This window comes from Amphiprion ocellaris, chromosome 20 (assembly GCF_022539595.1).
Source record: "Amphiprion ocellaris isolate individual 3 ecotype Okinawa chromosome 20, ASM2253959v1, whole genome shotgun sequence".
Lineage (NCBI taxonomy): Eukaryota > Metazoa > Chordata > Actinopteri > Pomacentridae > Amphiprion > Amphiprion ocellaris.
In genome coordinates this window covers 16,809,404-16,832,929 of record NC_072785.1, presented here as the reverse complement: position 1 = coordinate 16,832,929, position 23,526 = coordinate 16,809,404, and the positions used below count along the sequence as shown (strand labels likewise).

The following is a 23,526-nucleotide window of genomic DNA, read 5'->3' as shown; positions in this document are numbered from 1 at the left end:
GCGGCCTCTGTCCGTGTGAATCGGAAAGACGATTAGGGGCTTATTAGCGGCCTGGGGAGAAGTGTAACTTGTTGGGAGTGAGCGGCCAGAGCCTCAGCGACATCTCCAGCCGAGAACAGTCCGAGGCATTGTCCTACCTAATTATGGCGGATGGACTTCTTTTTGTTTCCAATTCGGCATGCCTGTCTGATTCTCTTTTTGCCCGGCCGCTAGTTCTGACAACGCTGAAGTGTGCTAATTAGAAAAGAAATGGTCCTAGTAATTATGTCAACTCTTATTAACGGCGATGACAATGAGCAATATTATTTTTACGCAATGTTTTGTGTAGGGGACCCTGCTTCCAATGCTCATTAGAAGGAAAACATGCTCTGATGGCCGGGAAAGCTCAGCAGAGAGGTGCTGCACTGCGTGGAAATGACAGAATCATTAAGTTATTGCCCTAATTAAAAGTTGAGCATCACCAAAGTTAGCTGCTCTGGCTGCAAACTTTCAAGTGAAATAACAGGCAATCATCTTTTCATTTTAAAAGTTTATTAAACAATTTCACCCAAAAAAAAATCATGTTTAAAATAGTAGGAATAAATAGGGGACATTTAATCAAGTCGGCTCTACAAGCCTTAGAGAAGTTCAGTGAAAAGTATTAATTTTCCATAAAAGCAAAGGCATCTATCTAGAGAACAGGCTCACGGAGGAGTTTGAAGAGAACACCTCAAATGTGTGAGAGAGCATTTTGCTCCAGTTTAAGGTGTGAAAGTCTTTGTTGTGAACGTGTTCATCGCATATTGATAAACACAGAGATCTGAATCACCTTGAAATCCCAAATTTCTTGTCGCTTGAAATAAAGATTCGTCACTTCTTGGGCCTCTCCAAGATGTTCAGGAATTTTCCCCTGGTCATTTCTCTGGCTGGAAGACAAGAAGACACAAGATCACACATTCAGGATAAACCACAGTACAACTTAAGAGACCGCTTTTAATCAGTATTATGCTTCATTTTAATTTGCTTTACCACCTTCCAACACTCTTTAATAAGTTGGTAAAATCAGAAACAAACTGTCAGTCTTACACAACATTTGCCTGCAGCTCCAACGACTTCAGAGCAGTTGGTTATTAATGCAAAGCATGTATTTAATATCTGCAGTGTCACACTGGGAAGCAATTTATACAAACATCTGTTCATTCAGGACATGGAAAACAACATGAAATGGAGACGAAGCAACCAAAGACTCTTGTGATCGCATGACTGCTGTTTCAGAGTAGTGAGGTACAAATGTCAGACCTACCTATAAAAGTGAGTGGTATTGTTAATGTGATTATGGTGTAAAATGGTTTAAATAGGTGACAAATAACTGGGAAATAGGAACAAGGGCAAAACAACCATGAATTTTTAAGCAATACCAAAAACTAAACACTAAATATGGTTGTGGTTGAGGTTTCCAAACTGACTGGGACCCTTTTAATGGGTCACAAGATAAATCAGAGAGGTCAAGGGAGGTTAAATGGGACAGCAAATAATGCAAAGCAACACCAAAGTCTAAATTCTAACCATTCAAACTAAAAGTAGCATTAAAATTAAACAATCTGAGGTGAGAAAATCACTACAGGTCAACAGCATGAGCAGGAGGTATGAATAGACAGTACTGCTTTGCTTTTAAACCACATAAGCCTAAAAGAGTGCAAACACAACACTCCAGAAACAAATGTCCTCACATATGTATTGGTTCTTCTTGTAGCTAATGCTTCAAAATCAGAATCGGAAATTGCTTATGGTACAGTTGCTCCCATTCAAAGTATTAGAAATATAAATGGTGCAAAACAAATAGATCAACTTAAGTAGCAAAATATATCTTAAAAATATAAACATAGGTAGCGAACAAACAAGCAGTCAGACAATAAAGTTCAATCAGAAGATAAAAATAGGAAAAAGTAGAAAAAAAAGAGCAGGAGCCACTGCAACAGGCTGCATGCACGGTGATCCATGTGCACTAAATCATATGACACATAAACACAGAAGATATGACTAAAGCTGTATCTACAGGAGATTTTACATTACAATGAAATGCAGGAACTTTATTAATGCCTATTCAATTTGAAATGCATATAACATAAAGTGATTTTATCCCTTTAAAACACCAAAATAAGACCACAAATATTCTCACATATTGGCCATTATGGTATTAGATGAAAATCACGTTTGATTTTGAAAACGTTATGACAGTTCACTCATTTTCACACTACAGAATTGCAGTGACAATACGGAATGACCTGTCATGAAAAATAAAACAGACTGGCAAACTTGCCCACATGGACAAACAAGTGTGTTAACTTAGTCCTGAGACACGATTATCCCTACTGAAGGCCCCTTTATGAAACTGGTTTTCACTGGGAGAGCAATCGTTGCAGAGGCTTTTCTGTCAAAGACAAACCCTTCAGTGACTGTGGAGACTGCAGGGACCCTCCTGCAGCATCCTCATAAACCCTGGAGAGGCACCATCGAGGCACAGTAATTACTCTTTGTTAAAGGTAAGAAGAGGATCAGCCTCTCAGCTCCACTACAGTTTCTATGAGCTGCAAAGCTGCCATCACCTCGGTGACTTTAAGTGGCATTTAAGAAATCTTGTACACCACACAAGTGTGAGACTACAGAGTGGCAGCCAGCACGTATTTCAAACAAGCACTAAGCAGAAAGTCATCCACCTTTAGAAAGCCTGTAAGAAGAATGTGATTAGGATCTTAACTGGCTGCTGTTTGCCTTTGTCGGTGAAGAACGGCCCCGCCCTCCCTGCCCACAGTGGCTAATGAAAAACCTGGGGCAGTTAGTAATTTAGATGAGTTGCCCTGGGTGGAATGATAATGGTTCATCTGGGTGTGGGGGCCACATCACCTTGAGGTGTCCATCATTAGGTTTAAGATGATGCTAATTGGAATGGGATAGATTCATTTTGCACTTTGCTGTCTCTTCAAATCACCCTAAACAAAGTCATCAACGGACCCCTGGACATGCAGAGGGTGCTTTAGATTGAAATGAAGCCATCAAAATTAGGCGAGGGAAAGCAATTACACTGAGATGACCCTAAAACTGCCAGTACGGTGATGTCACTTAGAACGGTAAAGGGTGGCAGTTAATATTTTTGATTTTTAAGGTGTCATGCTTCTCTCTCTCCCTCTTATCATCACTTTCTCCATCTCTTGATGAGCCCAAACTGTAAAACAGTTCAGTGATGGTTGTGCCACTCCTCCTGGGGTTCCTCGCCCCACTGAGTGTCTCATTAAATACGGTTCAGTTGAGTCGCCCTCTAGCCAGGTAGAAACTTAAATTACTGATATAATAACGTTAAAGACCCCATTAAGCAGAAATGGCCTGCTGCTTGGCTGACCAAAACTTTACCAGTAACTAGGACTGAATGATTTAACCACAATATCCAACTGCCACTCACAGACACTGTGATATATTTTTTTTGACAACCTGCATCAGTTCAACATTGACCACGTGATAGATTTAAAACATTTGATGAAGAATGACCACATGAGAACCCTTCAAAAGCGTGACTGCTACACACAGATAACTGCACAATGCACAGGATGATGAATATCCCAAATTGAGGCATCTACAGTTTGCTAACTTAATTGTTTGTAACTGCAGTTTCGATGTTAGTTCGATTAATTGGAAGGAACATCATTAAACAATTTAAAAGATGCAAAGACAAACTGTAACTAAACTCATGCACAGCAGGACCACTGATTTTGTCTGCAGCAGGCTGTACTTAAATTTGTAATGGCAACTTTAGCTTAATGCAAACATTAGCATTCAAAAATCTTGATGCCGAGCAGGTGTAATGTTAATATCTTTACCATACCAGTGAAATATGTTATCATGCTCACAGCACTACATATAAAGCCGAGGGTGACTGTAGTGTCAGTAGTTTTACAAATATTTAGGTATTAACAAATCAAACAAACAACAAAGATCAAATCAAGGTGTAAAACAGAAACTGAGGGATCACCAAAATTTAAACAAGCCATCCAACAGACAGCAAGAATGTCGACCAAATTACATGACAGTCCAGCCGTGAGAACCTTTACTCAAAACAACCTCATGGTGCATCCTCAGAGGACCTTGAATATCTCATTTTTGTAACATCAAGTACAAAGCGCAGACCAACAGAAGGGGCCTCCTCACAGACCTACTGTCAGACTGACAATGATGACATGATGGCAGTGTGGCTAAAAAGCTTCAGAAACATCAGTTTGCATAAGCGTTCAGATGTGATGTTTGCTTACTGCATTAGCTTATTACAGTGCAATTTTATATTTTTTTGTACAAGTTATATTATTCAACAAATTACTAAGATTTTTTGACACGGACCTATCATGACAAATAATAGAACACTGCAATGGCTGCATATTTTTTATAATATATACATAAAAACAAGAGTATAGAAAACTTCATAAGAAAACACCCATGCACTGATAAGCTGGAAACACAAACAGAAAATGCACACAGGCTTTGTCATACAGCCAGGGAGATCAATACTGATTAGGGGGACTTACAGATTTGTTTAGTTGATTAGAAAGGTCAATTACTAATTTTGCACTAAGTTAATCAGCATGTTGTTACGACTGCCATCCATACTAAATGACACCTTATGGATTCTGCAGGCCATCGCCTTGCCCCGTTGATTTGTTGCGATCTAATTATCATTTAGCCCTAACTGGTCACAGATTCCATCACAATCTACCACAGCAGTTTAGTGAACACAGTTAATTTTACCTAAATGAGATATTCTCCACTGCTTGGGTTCAATTCATTTTTTTTTTTATTTAAGTAATTATTCCCCCAGTTCACATATCAGTCCCACAACTGTCTGGATGTGGCTCTCTGCCCTGATTTGGTACACTGCAACAATGGAGATTAACCCGCATCTGCAAACAGCTAAATATGCCAGGAGGCTATTTAAAATGTCTCCTTCTTTCCTAATCTGAGCAGCAAACGCCAGCGCTGTTACAACCCAGACGCATTTGCAATTTTCATTTGGCAAATCCCATGTGGCTCAAATGTAAATGCGGAGGCGATGCGGTGGTGTAACATCTTACTTTCCCCTCGTTTACGAGGAGTGATCTGGGTGTCATTGTCACAGCCCACTCCCAGCCCCCACCACCACTCCCCTGTGTATAAAATGAGAGTAATCATGACTTTGTCCCCCCGTCCCTCCAAACCTCCACCTCCCCTCGCTCCCAATGGCACGCTCCCGATGAGCCGCTGGACCCCTGTTAGCTGCAAAGACAGATGACCGCCTGGGTTAACTGGAGTCCTGGACCCCAGCCCTCACTGCCCCTATTCACTTTCATTAAGAGTTAAGAGGACTTATCTGACCCTCACTGCCCATCTCCGAGTGCTGCTCAGCTATTACGGGATGTAAGCTTTATTTAATGGATTTAACATCCACTTTCACCGCCCTCCTCCCTGGGGACAAGGGAGACACAGAGGAGATGACACACACAAACACTCAAGCATGGCAACACTTGGAGGCACACATATTCAGCCCCAGGCACCCGCCCGACACCCCCCGCCTCGCTACACATACACCTGACGCTCATGTTTGTGTTCAAAATTCAATTACCCACTTATTGATACTTCACGGGGATATTTAAGATGCAGACACGAGCTGTGATTTCCCAGGGGAGCCACTGGTTCCTCTTTATGTCCCAACCGAGAGGGGCCCACCCCTCCTCCTCCTCCTCCTCCTCCTCCGATGTATTTTCGCCTGGCTGACACACACACACACGCGCGCACACACACACACACACACACACACACACACACACACACACACACACACACACACACACACACACACACACACACACACACACACACACACACACACACACACACACACACACACACACACACACACACACACACATTCACACACCAAAACAAACACATCTGCACCTCCCAACCCCTGCCCCAGCCTATGCCTGTTCAAGAGGTGTCCTTATTAATAGGCAATCAGTCAAAAATCATTCATTAAAAAGCCTAAAAGGTTTTACACCCGCGCTATGATTAGCTGGGAAAGAAAATCCAATGAATTCCTAATGCCTTTATGTAAATGAGGTGTCATTTCCGATCTGCTCAGGGAGGCGGCAGGCAGGCAGGACTGAGAAACTGTGTGTGCGAGTGTGAATGTGTGTTATACTATGCCTCTGTCTTTTTTTTTCACAGCTCCTACACTGATCCTGTTTAAGATATGTGCAAGTTCTATTAGATACAGCTACAAGGATATGCTCATGTTAGCCTGTTGCAAAAATTGCATGGAACCACTTAAAATCTTCCAACAAGAAGGCTGTAACTATAAATACTACCACTAGTATGAAATAACATCCATGACCATGTGAACAATGGGCCCAACCCGAGGTACACACAAGGCCCAAGGTTAGTGAATTTTAAGATGATGTAAACTGAGCTCCCAAACAGAACCATCCTAGATCCTTCTTTCACTTTCCTCACACAGGAGGTGCCATCTTGAAGGAGATACGCCACAATGCTGCCATTCATCGCAATGATGAGCCCAAGGAGACACAGGGGAGAGTTGAAAAGACGAGCACGGTGAAATAGTAGAGGTGAGGAGGAGGAGGAGGAAGAGCGGTGGCGGTGGGGAGGCATCCCCTGTTCCTCATTCAGCGGCTGTCAGCTCAGGCACTTCATAACCGCCCGCCCCACGGTCAGCCCACCCTGATGGATTGATAGAGGCACATTAGCACTAGTGGGGCCCAGTGAATGCAATCATATTCAGCAGCGGCATGCTTCTAATAGGCCGGAGATTGATCCTGAGCGTGAGGAGGAGGTGGTGGTGAATGTGGGCCCATTAGCAGCTGTCAGGGCAGGGCGACCTTCAGTCTCACCTTCACACAGGCAGGCGCAACAGGGGTCAGCCGGGGTGTACGGCAGGTGGCATCATGGAGGAGGACAGGTGATCTGGGGTACGACAGAAGCCACAACAGGTGGTCCTACACCCAAAGTGATGCTGTTTTACTTACATATCAAAGCTTTAGACTATTGTGATACAGTTGTCTGCTTAAGAGGCAAAGAAATGCTTCTGTTAGTCTATGGAGCAGACAACATTTTGGTAAGCGTGAAGGTGGCACAATATAGTTAACAACTGTAGTCTACGATACTGCAGAACAATAACCATTTGTCACTGTTTTTTTAATGTTATTTTTTGGCCTTTTGTTGGCTTTACTTAATAGATAAGTAGAGAAGTTGAAAGGAAAGCAAGGAGAAGAATGGGGGGAGGAAATGCAGCAAAGGACCGTGAGCTGGAATTGAACTCAAGCAACTGCATCAGGGACTATTCACGGGTCACCCACTCAACCTGTTGAACTATCTGGGCACCCCAGTTTTGTCACTGTCATTAGCTCATGAAATTAACCAACCAGCATCCATCCATCCATCCATTATCTATACACCGCTTAATCCTCACTAGGGTCGCGGGGGGGGCTGGAGCCTATCCCAGCTGACTCAGGCGAAGGCAGGGGACACCCTAGACAGGTCGCCAGTCTGTCGCAGGGCTACATACAAAGACAAACAATCACTCTCACATTCACACCTACGGGCAATTTAGAATAATCAATTAACCTCAGCATATTTTTGGACTGTGGGAGGAAGCCAGAGTACCCGGAGAGAACCCACGCATGCACAGGGAGAACATGCAAACTCCATGCAGAAAGATCCCGGGAAAGCCGGGACGTGAACCAGGGACCTTCTCGCTGCAAGGCGAAAGTGCTAACCACTACGCCACTGTGCAGCCCCAACCAGCATCACAACACAATAAACTGGCAAATGCCTTTAGGTTCTTGTAGTTAGCCTGTGAAGTACTTTTTTGTACTATTCTGTTAATGAAGCTACTGCAAACTATACTTAACTGCCAGCAAATTTAGGGAAAAAACTGTTGCCAGTAGAATTGAGGCCACAAGTATGAATGTGTCAAACCAAACCAAATCCAGCAGCCATGTTACCAGCCCTTCAGCGGATCCCAAAGGAACACTCAGCTTTCAATTACCTCCAATAACAGCACTTATCAGAGTCCTCAGCTTTCCCCAGAGACATGGGGCTTGATGCACGCGCTCAGCGGCCCACGACAGCGGCATTCATCATGGGGTGGAGTAACAGCTGGGGCCTGAGGAAGAGGCACGCGTCAATCCCCTCTGGAGCTAACTGGGCCAGCGTCACACCGCCATTTTTGCGGGTGCTGATGGGAGGAGGGGGGATATAAAGGGTGTGTTTCATCCTCCCTTCGCATCCATGTACAAATAGGAGCATGCAGCAATAAGTGCACGGGCCACAAAAGAAAAAGGCAGGAACCCACACCAGTCTTGCTTAGGTGTATTCTAGGAATAGGGCCTGGTCCAGGTCTCCTTTCTCACCGCAGTAGGCTGGGTGAGTTTTCATTGCTTGATTGTGCTCTGCCCATTAACCAGTTCCCTCTTTAATGGTCCACATGTTGAAGGGGGAGGGGCAATAAATCCTGTCAACTGCCCTCGCTCTGCCGTGCCTCTGCGGAGTATGTTTACGGGTACTGAAGAGTGCACAAACATGATGAAAAAGTAGCTGAGATTTACAAGGCCTCCCCTGACAGCCAGGAAAAGGAGAAAATTAAACCAGAGAGCATTAAACAGGCACCGATTACAGGGCTGCTCTGACACCAATAATAACCATCATTGTGTCCCGTCATCCCGAGGTACATGACATGATTGCAAAGCCCGCAGTCCTGCACCTATGACAGCTAACATCTTTATACCAGCCAGATTACACGCTTCTCCTGGTTTAGGGAAGTCAAGGAGATTAGACAATTTTTCAGCTAAATTAATTTGTGACTTGTGGCCTGGGGCAAATACAGCGCATGCTTTCTTTAGCCTGTTATATGTATTGCCTATTTAGATATTTGTAGATTTATGATTGTAGCAAATCTTAGGCATTTAAATCACACTGGAGCCAAATCTGATTATCTTTTAAAAAAATTAAAATTTTCCCACTCGTGTTTCTCTCAAAATTTATCAAAGCCTTTTTAAATTATTATTTAAGTACAGGCTGTTTTAATGAAGTTTTACAAAGCACTGCAGTCAGCACAAACAATAAGATGTACTGCTTTTAAAATCTGGATCACTTGGCTTTTCGGTACAGGCATGTTTGGTTAAATTTAACTGAACTTGGAAGACAAACCCTTCACGTATAATTATTTATATTGCAGAGGGGTGTACATCACAATTCTACAATGCTTCTGGGTTTTTCAGTGGAAAAATTAATACCCCTTTTTCTCTTAGGAAAATATGAGCACTTAGCGATATCTCTCTAATCCACACTCCAAAAGGATTATGACAATGGAAGCAGTGGGAAATGGATTAAAAAAATAGATTTGACATCCATCAAACGCTTGAGCATTTGTTGCATGGGCTCTTGTGGACATGCCCTTGTTTCTTACCTTTTTCATTTAACAAGATGAACAAGATGACCTAAATCCATTATTTTAACACCTCAAGGTCAACGCATTTCTGCAGGTTGACTGGATACTTTATCCTAAATTGAAAAGCTACAATATCAACACTATGTTTTCCAGCTTTGGACAAAAACATATTAGAGCAAGTGTAATCTGTTTGGAGTTTGAATAGAAAAACACTTAAGGATGCTGTGGAATCTACTACAGCTGGATACAAAAGCAAAACTATAGAAAGGCTATGATCACCATCTAGTGGGAACTCAGTGCACTTACACATTTGTCCCTCAGATTTTAATGAACTGATCACGCAAACAATTTAAGGCATCTCTTACAGGTCAACATTGCAATGGTTATGTCAGTCATGTACTTACATTCCTCTAGACCCAGCTGGTAAGCGAGATTCTGAAGTCCTTTGACCTTCTCCATCAGGTTGGCTTTGGTCAGACTGCCCAGCTCTACAGAAGGACAACAGGAAAGATCTTAGCTCCATGGAACTGATTTTAGGAAAAATGTGATCCCATTTGACAGGATTATATGTAAAGGTTGTTTCTGTCAACACTCTTTCCAATCTTCCTGCATAATAATAACTGCTGCACGTACAGAAAAAATCTCTCAAAATCAAAGCATTGCTGCTGTTTGGACCCACCTTTCAACATTTCAATGTCCTCATTCTCCAGTTCAGCCATCCATTTGGGCGGCGAATTAGTGATGGGCTGCGATGACGATACAACAAGGGTCTCAGAAGACAACTCTTGGAAAATTTACATTTATTGTCCCAACATATTACAGTGTGTCAACCATCTAGCCTTAAAATCAGGAGAGTCACAGTGAATCTTAACTCACATTTTTACAAGATGCAGCAAATTCTGCAACTCCGGGCACTGTGCAAGAGATTTCAGGATAATTTAGGAAAAAATAAGATACAGTACAACACAATTACATAAAAGCAGGGAGGATCTGAACTTACACTGCTCTGGCCACAAATCTGGTGACGCTCTGTCCAGCTTCTCAAAACTTAGCAAAGACGACTCAAAATCATCACCTATCAAGACACAGAAATATTTTTAATGTAAAATACAGATGCTGCAATGAGATATAATCATAGACAGAATCACAGACTGACACGTCTGTAGTGTGACACAAAGTTACTCAATGTACTGTGCACAGATTTTTGGTTTTATGTTTACATCTGAACAACAAAAGTAGGGGAAATAAGCTGAACATATCAAAATGCCACAATTACAGTTAAACCAATATAACTGGCCTTTTACAAAACATCGCAAATGGGCCAAGCATCATCTTTAACCTCTGACCAAAGCTACAGTACATTTTCAAACAATACATCCTGTAGTGACTTGGGGAAAATATCTCACTGAAATTTGTTTTGACAGATATTGTGACATAATATGCATTGATTTGCATATTTTTAAAAATCAAGCTTCACTTCAATATTAATTGTTTAAGAGACTAAAACACGTGATGAACGATTGCCACATAAAATACCACCAAAAGTTTGACTGTTACAAAATGATGATGGAATAAATTTCCAAACTATTGGTTTTACAAACAATGGTTTAAACTCTGGGTCAGACACGCTGCATAAAGTATATTGTTATATGCAGTCTTTGTGATTTGTTGATTGCACTGTTTTCAAATTATGATTCAGTCATTGTGAAACAAAATGAACGGAGAGCTGCAGCCCTTTAAGATGAAAAGAGCCACTATTGGTAAATGTAAAAAACATGTAGTATACAAAAACAACATATAATGTCTGGTATATAGCCACTTCCATTCTGATTCCAATACTCCATGCATGTGTTGAACCCCTGTAAGACATGCCATTTAATTTATAATACAGTGCTTATGTATAATATGATAAGTTTTAATGACATCTGGTATCATTTTAGAAGACAAAATAAATCTATTGATCTGTATTTGTTCACATTCCTCATAAATAAGTTAAAACTATGTATGTTTATTAAATTTAACTGGTGAGGCAACTGCAGCTTAACAAGGTATGGTCAGTTTATTTGGTACACCTGCACAAACAATTGCTATTTAAAACACTTCCATCACAAGACTGTGACCACTGCATTAATTTCAGGTCAGATTACAGTAATTCTCAGTGTCTGGGTTTTGGCGTCGACTATGTCTCGTCTTCTGGTGCAGAATTCTGCTCCAAGACTCCAAACTGGAGAATAAAAATTGCAAATCTAAACCTAAAATATGTCCTCATATTCACTACAGGTCAAAGGTTGGTAAGCAATATGAAATTTGTACAAAAAAAAATCATTGTTTCATTGGTATACTTTGCAACAAAATAAACATAATCATTATATAAAGAGTCACTCATCAGAAAATATTTTTACTATAATTATCAGGTATTTTTTATCTGTACTCTTGTTTCTTTACTAAGCGGTTTCTTTCCTGTCATTTCTGTGGTCGTTATAGAGATATGGACACAGCTGAGATTTACTGGGATTTTTGAATGCAACCTCTCAAAAGCCAAAGAGCTAAAGTGAATAATGCAGACTGTGATTTGTTTTTTACTTTTGCACTGAAGTTGTGTCTCTCACAAATGTCCTCAACTCTAAAACTAAGCCCTTCTTTTCTTTTGTTAACATTTATCCAGCAATTGCCTGGTAACATCAATATATACCTAAAGGTAAACTGAGGAAAATGGTGCATATCAGTGAAATCAAAGTCTGATCATGCAGTAAATACATCTTAAAATCCACAGAATTCACAGTGGTTTTTATTTAATTTAATTTTTTACTTTTTAAGAAAGACAGTATGAACAGAAACTTTAAGTTGCTTCTAAACTTTTGGCCTGTATTGTACGTTTAATAAACGTGAACAGGGTAGTCTGGCCACTTTATCTGGTACACATACACAACTAACTGCTATTTAATACAATTCAATTATAGGTTTACTACTGAGGTAAGAATACACAGTAAAAGATGGTAAAGTATTGGACTGAATTTTACTGAGAGGTACCACAACAGCTAAAACATAAGATTTAATCCACCCTTCTAAGGCTTTTGACACAGTTGTAGGCATCATTAAAGTAGACTTCATGACAGAATAGTTGCATTAGACTGCACAGAAGCCCATAATAAAGAGGACACTCGGTATACAGCTTTTCTCAAACCGTACACAACAATACAGCTCGAGTTTAGACAAGGCAATGGTAGAAATACTGAAAGACTCAGGCCATCAACGTGCTTAAATTACTACGAGGCTGTGACACAAAAACACCGTAGCTGTTGCAAATACGCTGTAAACAGACGTGATTTAATCTGTATGTATACCAGCAGCTCTGTGGGTCACAGCAGGTTCAAGCCTGCTGTCTGCTTCCCTACACACTGGACACACAACACTGAGGCTGCTGAAGGCTTCAGGCAACGGAAAAACATCTCTAAACAGCCAGAATACAGCGCTAACACGCGTATTCCGTCGACTCTGGACGTTTCAGTAAGATATTATGTAGTCGTTAGCGGTTTAGCGAGCTTACACATGTCTAATTTACAGTTTATACACAGCGTAGCAGGGTAAGGAATTAGAATTTACCTCCATTAGGAGACGCCATCTTCAGAATAAACACGTGACAAACGGCAACCAATAGCAACGGCCGCTCTTTCAGTTGACGTGTAGTTGTAGTTCACCAAGCGACCGTTAGGAGGCGCAGTGTGTCAGTCAGAGCAGGAACCACAACCAACACATGATGGACGTTATGTACCGGACGGTTCTGTTTGGGTCTGGGTGAGTGGGTTCAGTATCACAAAACTGACTATATTTTCAGTCAGTAAACATAACCATCCTCTATTAGCAACATGAAAAAATTGTTAATGCTGAAAGCCAATCAGTCTATTTTACTATCATTTAGGAATTTAATAATTTAATTTACTTTTAATGGATATGTATAGATTGCTTATTTTTAAATGATGTAGTAGCAGATTTTCTAGCATTTTACCCTAAGATGTGAATAATTCATACAGAATGTCTTATATTTACAAGGAACAAAATTTCTGGATAGTAAATAAAGCTCAAAGATAAAAAAAAATTGACATCACAATTTATGTAATTAATTTCTATGTTTTTTGATTTTTGGGCTACATAAAGGTGATATTTATCATGTTTCTTGGACAAAATCTTTTGTATGCCTGCAGATTAAAAAACAATCCTCATCAAATACCCATTTATCTTGTGTTAATGTATTTGTTTGGTGCTATTTATGTGAAATAATGACTATTTTCACCTTTCTTTGCCAAAACAATATTGTAAAGAAATTTCTAATCTTTCGCGATAAACTGGCGACCTGTCCATGTGAAACCTGAAACAGACAGACTTCAACCCAACTGAAACCATACAGAGGATTAGGCGATGTATAGATAATGGACGGATTGCTAATTTTAGACCTTTCTCGAACATTGATTGCATTGTCCTGCTGAGGGTGGCAGCTGGCATCAAGGACTGCTGTTGCCATGGGGGTTGGGGGTTTGCTTGACCTGTAATGTTTACATGGATGGTACATGTCAAACATCCATATGAATATCAGGACTCAAAGTTTCCCAGCAGAACGTTGCATTACAACAAGATGATTCACTTCACCTGTCAGTGGTCATAAAGTTGTGGCTGATCGGTGTAGATGATCTGTATGTGAAGTCTGAAAAGAAACTTTAATAAGGATGTTGTGTGTGTGCACCAGTGGTAGAAACCATTCTGCCAGGATCAACAGCTCTCAGCAGCTCATGACAGAAAGAGAGAATGAGGTCTTAATCACACTTTGGGGAGATCTATGACACATGTTGGGTAAAGAACCTTGGATAAACTGATGCTTTCTGTGGAAATTTCAGTTATGTGTTATGAATTTCTAATCTGACTACCACAGTCCTGGAATTACTACAAATAATCACAACATCCTTGCAGTTACTAATAATAGCAAAGATATACTTTATGTCAATGCACAGGAGAAATCAAAAATGACATCTTTCTTAAAGCAGTTTGTGTTTTAAACTTCGACTGTGTTCCACGGGTAAAAATTTTCTCCACAAACCTTTTAAATGAAATATTGATTACATAAGCACAAGCAACCACAGAATACAAGAATATTTCTGTTTATTGACGAAACTGAAATGTAAACACTGAGAGTCAGTAGCCATTGCTTAGTGTAGTGTAAGTCCAGTAAGGAAGTTGTGTTGTGAGTTAAGGCAGCCTGGTGATGATTAAAGTCTAGATATTTATTCTTGTACGCTCCACAACACTTTGATTCAGGTCCTGTCTTATTCAGCACTCTTCATACATGACACATTATAACACGTGGAAGTGCTGGGACACAAATACTGAGACTCAGACAGTAACTTATGAAAACTGTTTCTACGCTTAAACACTCTGAAGTCCACACATCTGTGATACACACGAGTGATTTAAATCCCTCATAGTAAAAACAGTTTGTATATATCACATCATTAGTGTCATATTCAGGTAAAACTGACTAGAACTCCCAGGAGTCCATCCACTTCAGGCCTGCCATGGCGCTGCCCGGCTCGTGTGCTAGAGGACCGGTCATGCCGTAGGACAGCGGATGGAACAGGTAGAAACTGATGGGGAGAAAATATAATGACAAGAAACATCATTGAATGCAGCAGAAATCACACGCTCATGATATATTGTCTGTGACAGTGTAAGGATGAAACAGTACAAGATCACAATAATATCCCAGTCATCTGACCTGTAAAGAACGCTAAGTAGAAGTACCATCTGGCCGACTCTCTGCATCCAGTCAGAATAAGGTGGTTGGAGTATCAGGTCAGCACTGTTCAACAGGATGTCTACTGTAATTCCTGTAACAAACAGAAACCAGAAACATGTGGACAACATGACTGCTTTTTCTGAATCAAAATCAAACACTGTGGGCTCCCATCAGACAATACTGAAGATGGAATGTGGGGGCACTGTTGTAGGGTAGTCACAAAGCTGTCAGTTTCATAATGATTGAGCAAAGGCAGCATAAACTAGGGTCTTTTAGTGGTTTCACTGAGCAATCTTGGTGTGACGAGTTGAAATAACTGTGCCCTCCTCAACAACTACAGTTAATGTTGATGGATTTTGTCACTTCTATTAATATTTGTCGTCTTTCTACAGATTTGGAGTAACTCTCATGGTGCTTTGCAACCGGCGACTGTAAACAAAACCGTCTTATAGCGTCGCGTGACGACGTATTCGTCCGCTCCACTCGCCAAGTAGTTCCACGTAACCAGTTCTGACGTAACGATGAAACGCTGTAGGGTGAGGACGTCATAAACAGAGGACCCCCTGTAGGTTTCTTTGTACTTTATGTACCATAGTGGCCCTCACAAAGCACCGTCTCATGCAGGATGCATATAAATGGGACATACTTTGTCCTAATAAACTGTCCTAAACTGTGACCTTCTCAGTCTACAGTGCAAAAGAACTGTCATCTGTCTGCATGGTCATTGTGGCTTTAGTATTTTGGCATTTGTGACGAAGCTGAGCAGAGAATTGCGGGTCAGAATGGACAGAAAAACATGCTATCTTACATACTGCAAAATCCAACCATACGTAACAGTTTATCCTGGTATTTTCTGGCATACTTCATTTGACATGCTATGTATTGGGATGTAACGAATCATTTTTTGCTACACTATTGTACTGAAGCATGGATTCTGGAACTAAGCCATAGTGTGGGCTACAACCTATACCATTAAAAGAGAAAAAATATTGCACTTTGTCTATAATTTTCATAATGAATTTAAACAGGAGCAAAAAAAAATGCTGCAAATTGTGACAATCTGATGCAAGTGCCTTAGTTGCTTTTCATCTCATGCAGTATGAAAATGCAGCATGACTCACAGTCTGAAAGCCACTGCTCTGTATATTAGAAGCAGGAAAAATGCAGTGGGGTTTGGTACCTGTTAGCATGCTGCTGAAGAGCATTGCAGGGAAGTAGTGATGGTAGTAGAGGACACGGCCCATAGTATAGAAAGGTGCATAGTGAAGCAGCCAACCAAGGAGCAGCAGTCCTCCTCCTCTCATAAGCACTTGAGATTGCTCTGAAACACAGCCGCATAACTTACATTTATTAAATGCTAAAATCATCTGTTCACTTCAGCTGATCAGCCAGAGCAAACACAGCGACTTCCCTGGCATTAATCATACCTATTCTTTTTGGGCCCAGTGAGAAACCTCTTTGGATGGTGACAGACGCCACTGCCACCATGATGAGATACAACCCCAAACTGGCCAGATTCAGCCACCAAACCACCTGGAAAAATAGTATTTAAACATGAGAGTGTTGGTCTGTTTTTATCAGACAAGAAGTACCAGCAGGAAAATGAAGCAAGAATAAAAGACTTACAGGGTTTCCCAGCAGGTAAACACGATACTCTGTTTCATTCACTCCTGAAAACCTCAGTCCCTTCACAAAAATAAACCAGCAACTGTTACAGTTAAAGCGAGTTCAATTCTACATGAATAAACTTTATACCAAAGATCATCCAGTGCACCTGGTAGTTGATGGGCCAGTGCCAAGGTTTGGAGTTCATTTCATTGTCTTTGGGTTTCAAGCCACTATTACCCTAAAAAGACACATTTTTTGAAAATTTCAATAATTTTAAAAAGACACATGTTCATAGGGCAGATGGGCTAATTACTTACTCTTATCATAACAATGTGGGACTCCAGTAAGATTTCAAGAAAATGGGGTTTCAGCACAGAGAGACTAATGTTGGGCACTGGCAGAACACACAAAAAGTAATATTTAGTAAATATTTAACATCAAGATGTTTGTAAAACACTATAGAGGCATATAAAATGTGTTTATCTTACATTTGGGATTGATATGATCCTCAATATTCCACTGAGAGCTTGGAGTCTCCTTCAAGTAGGGACTACAGGTCACCTCAACCTGCTCCCAGCCCCTGAATAGAGACGAAACTTGCAGTGCATTTTGACTCTAAATATACATGATGACATAGTGACTGATACGATGATCAGTGTTACCATTTTGGGAGAGTCTTGCCAGAGGAGTAAAGCACACATCCAGTAGCTCGGTGCAGAAAGCGAACTTTGCTACGCAGCACTTTCACCAGGTCACCCTTCCGACCTCCACACACCTCCAGCTGCCACAGGTCATTGGTGTCCCCTGTACCGTTCTAAGAACAGGTCGAAGATATTTTAATATCAGGGACAAATAAGCACACAATAACAGGCAATCAGAATCTAATGTGTCACTAATTCTGAATAATACAGTAGGCGTCTTAGTAACTTCACATGAAAGTAGCTTTAACAGAAAACAAACTGTTGCAATCTCAACATTTTACTGTAGCTGATGGTTAAAGTGTAATATGCATCATTTTTTCTGTGTATTATATGCCGCTATTAGTTTTAGATCAGTGATGTCTGTGCCTTTGAACACCCTCTTTTTGCTGTAAATTCCACAATTTGCCAGCTCCAAGTTACTGGGCTCTGCTTTATAGTTTTATGTTATAGGTCTACTCACAATGCCATAGCCTGTAACCTGGAAGTGTTTCTTGGTCAGAGGTGCCTCATGGAGGTGACTGTGAAGGTTCCGGGTTGTTCTGAAAGGACAGAATATTTTTTAGAATTCATAATATAACAAGATATACAATTTAAGTGAGACTGTGCACTCATGATTCTTACTCCTTGTGCTCCAATCGGATGATGTCACCATGACGAACCAGATCAGGGCTCCCAGATTGAGCTTATTAAAGATAAACAATAGAAATGAACAATAAAATGACCTTGCTAAATTTGATTTGGATTGTTAAAAAGCCTAACTCTGAAAAGTAAATCAGTAACATTTTCCTCACAATTATTATCATCTTGTCTGTGAACCAGCCACAAGTTGTTGTAGTCCTTATGGGAGTAGGCTGTAACCTGTGAGTACAAATCAGAGAAAAAAATATTTATCCAGAGTTAAAATAGTACAGATATAATAATATACAATACCAGAAAGTTGAATTCATCAGCTGACCTGCTGTTGCCGTGATCCCACTCCTTCTGGGTATAAGTGCCAATGAGAGTGCAAATAGCCTCCAGCAATCCGGAGGTTTTTCACTGTAATGGTGGAGCCATATGCCAGGTCTGCATCAGAAATACAAGAGAACAGGAGGATCAGATCATTAAATTGTGTGAAACAAGTAAACTTATTTAAAAATGTCTTTTAAAACGTTGACAATCATGCAACTAAGTGTGAACAAGTCTTGATAGTAAAACCCTGACATGCTCTTTCATCAAGACAGTAAAATGTAAGCAAAAGTTTCAGGCCATCTGGCTATTATACTTAAGCAATGTATGCATTTATCTTTAACCTAATTTCCACTTTCTTATTTGTGTTTTAGTAAACACTGCTGCAGCAACATTTGGTTTGATTCATGAGATGTATTTGGAACTCACACTCAGGCATTGATGCGTTGTAGAGGTTGTTCCCCATTAAGCGGGACTGGAAGGCAGAACTGAAGAAACCATCTCCTGGTCCACTGGCAAGACAGAACAATCGCGACCACTCAAACAACGTGTGGGACTTCATCATGTCATAGTTTATGAGATTAGCAATGATCACTCTGCATTCAACAATCATACCTACCTTTTGTTCAAAACAACAAAGTGCACTGCAAATACTGTAACGTAGAGGAAGAGTGGAAGCAGGATGAGTCCAACAACTCGAGCCAGGAAGTGCTTGGCAACGTCCACCTGCCAGAAAAAAGACGAGAAGGATGGTCGAACCCCTAACATCGCTCATCAGCACTATCAGTAAAATTATGAATATCCTGCTGTTCACCAGTGAGAGGCTCAGGTCTCCCAGAAGTCTCCACAGGTCCCAGATTGTGTTCAGCCCAACCAGCAGGATGACAAACAGACCCACAAACTTCACTCCAAAAGCGCCAGCCAGGTTGACACCAGTCAGTACCAGCCAAAACCACCAGGAGGCAGTGAAAGGCCTGAAAACAACAGCCAGCAGAGAACAATGAAATGCTTATTTACAGCTTCATAAAACCCAGTGGCAGACAAGGAGCTATGTAGTGTGAAATGCCTGTGTACCACCTGGTAAATATTATCAGCACGTAAGGAAATGACTTAAGCATACTTATTAAATAGCACTTACTCTCTAGAAATCAGTCAGTAATTTGGTAACCAAATCTTAGAAAAACATTGACAGATCACAAGGCATCAGAGTCCAAAGTGGGACTTTAAATCTACTAATCATAAAGTATCAGTATTCAATGTATGATGAGAGAATACCACGTGAAATTGTAAATAAGAAAGCAGTGGAGTGTAGCACGAATACCTGATAAATTAACTGATTAATAATAATATTATCATTAACTGAATGAAATTTTTGACTGATTATCAAAATAGTGAGCCCTTAATTTACTCTTGTACATGTAATGAATGAAATAGCTTATAATTTCAGGACTAAATGGCACAGGAAATGACACAACAACAACAACAACAAAAAAAAAAACACAGATGCAGAGTTTAGTGGGGTCTTACCTGTATCTCTGCTGGTTGAACTTGACCATACTCAGCACTGCTGCCATGATGAAGAACATGAGAATGGGGTCTAACAGGATGTACTGGGAGATGGTGATGCAGCCAGTGTCTGTCAGGAAGGAGATGATAAGCACGATTCATTCTCCTTATAACAATATGATAAATGCACGCTAATAGACCTTTCACTGTCTTGAATGATCTGACATTTAAATATATTTTCTCAAAGATGCTGAAGATATTGTTCAGCAAACAGCAGGACAGTGACTCAGAAAAGGCTTCTGCAGGCTTTGCAGTGACTACACAACAGATAGAATGATCAGTCCACATATAGTGAAGGCAATGATTTTGTGTTACCATACATGACAGAAACTCTATGCATTTTCCAGTTACTTCTGACCATGTGATGAACGAAAATATCTACTATGCATGTTTAAATTAAACCCCAACAACAAAACTTTTTTTTTTTTTTTTTAAAAAGCCAGATTCTTATGATTAAACTATGAGAAGACATCGTGTGCCATTTTTTTTGTGTTTTTGGCAGAAAGTTGTGCTCATAAGTATACATACCTTGGCAAAAATTGTGAAATATTGCCCATTTTTAAAATAGAAAACGTGTTTAATCATGAAAAAAGCTTTCTTTCATTTAGGGTTAGTGGTCAGACAAAGTTGTTTCTTGTCACGCACTTGTTTTTGCTCTGATCATTCATGTTTTCATTAAAGATTATTTTATAGATTTTGCCAGGGTATGCAAACTTATAACCACAACTGTATATTCTAACACAACAAACCTCCATTGTCCTGCTTCTGGAGATGCAAATGTCTAATTTTTCTGCATTTTTGCTGCTTTTATGTCAAAATATGTCACATTTAAGCTTCACACATACACAAAAGAAAACATATAAGCAGGAAATGTGTTCAATTTTGTGACAGACGACACTTGATAGTTCTGTAGTTTTAAAAATCACACCGAAGTTAGGTTTAATCTCATGTTTAGCTGATGAGAAATGGTTAAATGATTTGGCTGCAAAATGAACATTTAAAGGACTCTAAAAAACAAGAAAAACATTCACTAAGTAATAACATGTCCTTGTGTGCACTGTTCTGATTCTAGTTGCACAAATCATTTTTGCTATGAAAATTGCTGATGAAATTATTTATAGTATCTGTGGACATTCTGAAGTGCTTTTCTCTATTGCCAAAATGAAAAAAGAAAGAAACTAAAAGGTATCATAGATATTGCAAATTTTATCTTTAAAACTCACCAAATATTAGCAGGATGGCAGTGATGAAAGCAGCAGTGTGAGACTGAGACAACTCCAGCACTATGAGGTAGGCAAAGATTGGGAGAAAGGAGCCCAGCACAGCACAAAACTGCAAGACAAGAATCAGCAACAAAACACATCAACGGCTTTACTGTCTTGCACTTATTAAGTTGTAATATATGAATTATACAGTAGACTGTATGTATATATTTAAATTGCACTGTACTCAATTAGTAAAGGGTATTATTTCTAGTATGGAAAGCAGCCTACCCCTCTCATCCCCCAGTAGTTTTGCTGTTCATATTTGTCTCCAGGCTTTATGAAAGGAAAGGTGCCATCATAACCGGTCATGTAACCAGCGAGACCTATCAGCATCTGCAGCAAAGTGACAAAGACACACATTGCACTAGAGAGGCTTCAGTGAACACACTTGAGTCTACACAAAATGGTTATTCTGGCATCTCACCTTTCCAAGAGGAGGATGGACGTCAAAGAAGAAGGTCCTGTTGATGTAGTAGCTGCCCATCTTTCCAAAGTGTGTCTCATCCCAGCTGAAACACCAAGACAAGTCGTTGTGTGAATAAAAAACACACTAATAATGATTCACATGTATTCATGCAAAGGACTTTAACTCACCACACATGAGGGGGCTCTGTTATCTTGTAGAGACGTGTAGAGAAAGACAGTCCTACCACCAGTAACAGCAGCACTTTGACTGGAGACTCACCATGTCTCCTGGTAAATAACTGAGCTGAGGATCCATTTGAGGACTGATTGTCATCTTCTGACGAGTGTCCAGCAGTTTGACTGATTTTGTCCTTTGATACAGAAGTGAATGGGGCCTGAGAGGTCTTCAGTGAGGTGGGAATATTTTTTCTGTTTCGCAGTATTGAGGAGTGCTCTGTTTTGTTCCTCTGTGAAATACATTCTTCTTTTGCCATCAGGAAACTAAACATATAATAAAAACGACCAGACTCCCTTCCAAGGCAGGTAAATAATTTGGTAGCACTACCAAATCATATGATAAATAATGGTTAGCTGGTATGTGGATGATGATGTGCAACTGTCCTGTCAGGGGCAAATAACTACATTTAGCATGGATGCTAGAAAATATAACTCCAATTTCTAAAACTGTATGTCAGAAGAGGCGACACTGACAGTGAATGTCACACCTTTGCTACCTAACAATTTACCACACATCGTATTAGTTACATCTTCGCCAAGCTACTCAGAAATTTCCATCCATAACATACGTATTTCAGCTTCGCAGCCAAGAGTCCAGTCGTCCAATGGCGGCATTCAAAACAATATTAGCTAACAAGATGCTAACGCTCTCTGTTCCTCAAATGACGGATTTATTCTTTTAAAATGTACATTAGCAGCCGGAGACTTCACAGTAGCTCGTAGTTCAAGTCAACGAAACACATATGAGCCGCTCAGGCGTCTGGGAGATGTATTCTCATGTAATACATCCATGCGATGTGGACAACGTATTTGCAGGATGAACACAATTTCCCAAAATCCCCGTGGCGTCCATTGCTCCTCTACGGAAACACCGGAAGGTCCTATTTGGAATATTTGGATTTTCCGAACATTTGGTGTGGTGGTCCAATTCGGTTTTCTCTCTTATACACATATTTTTATAATAAAGTGCCAGTTTAAAAAAAACATTGCACTGCAAATATTAAAAAGATATATCCCCGGTACAGGAAATGGGAAAAAGTTATGGAAAATCAGAGCTCGTGATCGTGCATTGCAATAGTTTGGCCACTAGAGGGACACCTAGTATAATAAATCATTTAAACGCTTTAAAACGTGTTATGTGAGATGTTACTAATACAAGGTGCATTTCCTAACTCAAGTTCTGGCTTATTATTAGTTCAGAGAATACATTGTGTGTAGGTGAATTATTTTGTTCACATCCATTGTTAAATATTTCAACCCTAAATTAAGGAAGAAATGCATTTGCTCAGGCAAGTACAAATTTGTCTGTTATGTAATCCTTCTATGTAATTACATCTTAAAGGAGAAATATTGTACTATTTGTATATTGCACAAGTAATATTGTACAGCTACTTTGCAGACCAATTAGTTTAAATAAACGGTTGCATTACATTATCCTTTTTAATTATACAAATATTAGTTAAAATTTGCCCTGCCTAAACCAGCTGCAGCAGTAACATGTTGCATATATGCTGTTTTAACAATGTTCTAACAACATCAGCATTTACT

At 40.1% G+C, this 23,526-nt stretch overlaps 2 protein-coding genes across 3 annotated transcripts; both read right to left on the bottom strand.

Moving 5' to 3' along the window:
* Nucleotides 1–514: 514 nt before the first annotated feature.
* On the bottom strand, nt 515–13,094 carry lin52 (lin-52 DREAM MuvB core complex component). Its single transcript, XM_023283382.3, has 6 exons — nt 13,067–13,094; nt 10,464–10,538; nt 10,340–10,377; nt 10,143–10,209; nt 9,868–9,951; nt 515–905 (listed from the first exon to the last, which is right to left on the bottom strand). Exons 1-6 carry the CDS (start codon nt 13,083–13,085, stop codon nt 850–852), a joined length of 339 nt encoding a protein of 112 aa, XP_023139150.1. The 5' UTR covers nt 13,086–13,094; the 3' UTR covers nt 515–849.
* A 1,503-nt stretch (nt 13,095–14,597) lies between these two features.
* pomt2 (protein-O-mannosyltransferase 2) lies at nt 14,598–22,821 on the bottom strand. 2 transcript variants are annotated; one of them, XM_023283377.3, is made up of 21 exons: nt 21,931–22,819; nt 21,761–21,845; nt 21,565–21,669; nt 21,295–21,403; nt 20,033–20,141; nt 19,320–19,479; nt 19,125–19,231; nt 18,935–19,017; nt 18,513–18,622; nt 18,349–18,415; nt 18,179–18,239; nt 18,018–18,096; nt 17,519–17,670; nt 17,345–17,436; nt 17,174–17,250; nt 17,023–17,094; nt 16,875–16,934; nt 16,676–16,781; nt 16,429–16,569; nt 15,228–15,339; nt 14,598–15,096 (listed from the first exon to the last, which is right to left on the bottom strand). In XM_023283377.3, exons 1-21 carry the CDS (start codon nt 22,248–22,250, stop codon nt 14,991–14,993), a joined length of 2,313 nt encoding a protein of 770 aa, XP_023139145.2. In that variant the 5' UTR covers nt 22,251–22,819; the 3' UTR covers nt 14,598–14,990. The 2 variants fall into 2 exon arrangements, with proteins under 2 accessions (XP_023139145.2, XP_023139146.2); XM_023283378.3 differs by lacking the exon at nt 16,429–16,569 and having other exon boundaries at nt 21,931–22,821.
* Nucleotides 22,822–23,526: the final 705 nt, after the last annotated feature.

What these genes read in the sequence shown, in the direction of transcription:
- lin52 (XM_023283382.3), bottom strand. An exon ending in TTGCTGCATCTTGTAAAAAT is followed by an intron (nt 10,210 to 10,339) that starts GTGAGTTAAGAT and finishes TCGTCATCGCAG; the next exon opens with CCCATCACTAATTCGCCGCC. An exon ending in GGACATTGAAATGTTGAAAG is followed by an intron (nt 9,952 to 10,142) that starts GTGGGTCCAAAC and finishes GTCCTTCTGTAG; the next exon opens with AGCTGGGCAGTCTGACCAAA.
- pomt2 (XM_023283377.3), bottom strand. Translation starts at nt 22,250, where the DNA reads ATGTTTAGTTTCCTGATGGCAAAAGAAGAATGTATTTCACAGAGGAAC. An exon ending in ACTACTGGGGGATGAGAGGG is followed by an intron (nt 21,404 to 21,564) that starts GTAGGCTGCTTT and finishes CTTGTCTTGCAG; the next exon opens with TTTTGTGCTGTGCTGGGCTC. An exon ending in GAGACCTGAGCCTCTCACTG is followed by an intron (nt 19,232 to 19,319) that starts GTGAACAGCAGG and finishes TTTTTCTGGCAG; the next exon opens with GTGGACGTTGCCAAGCACTT.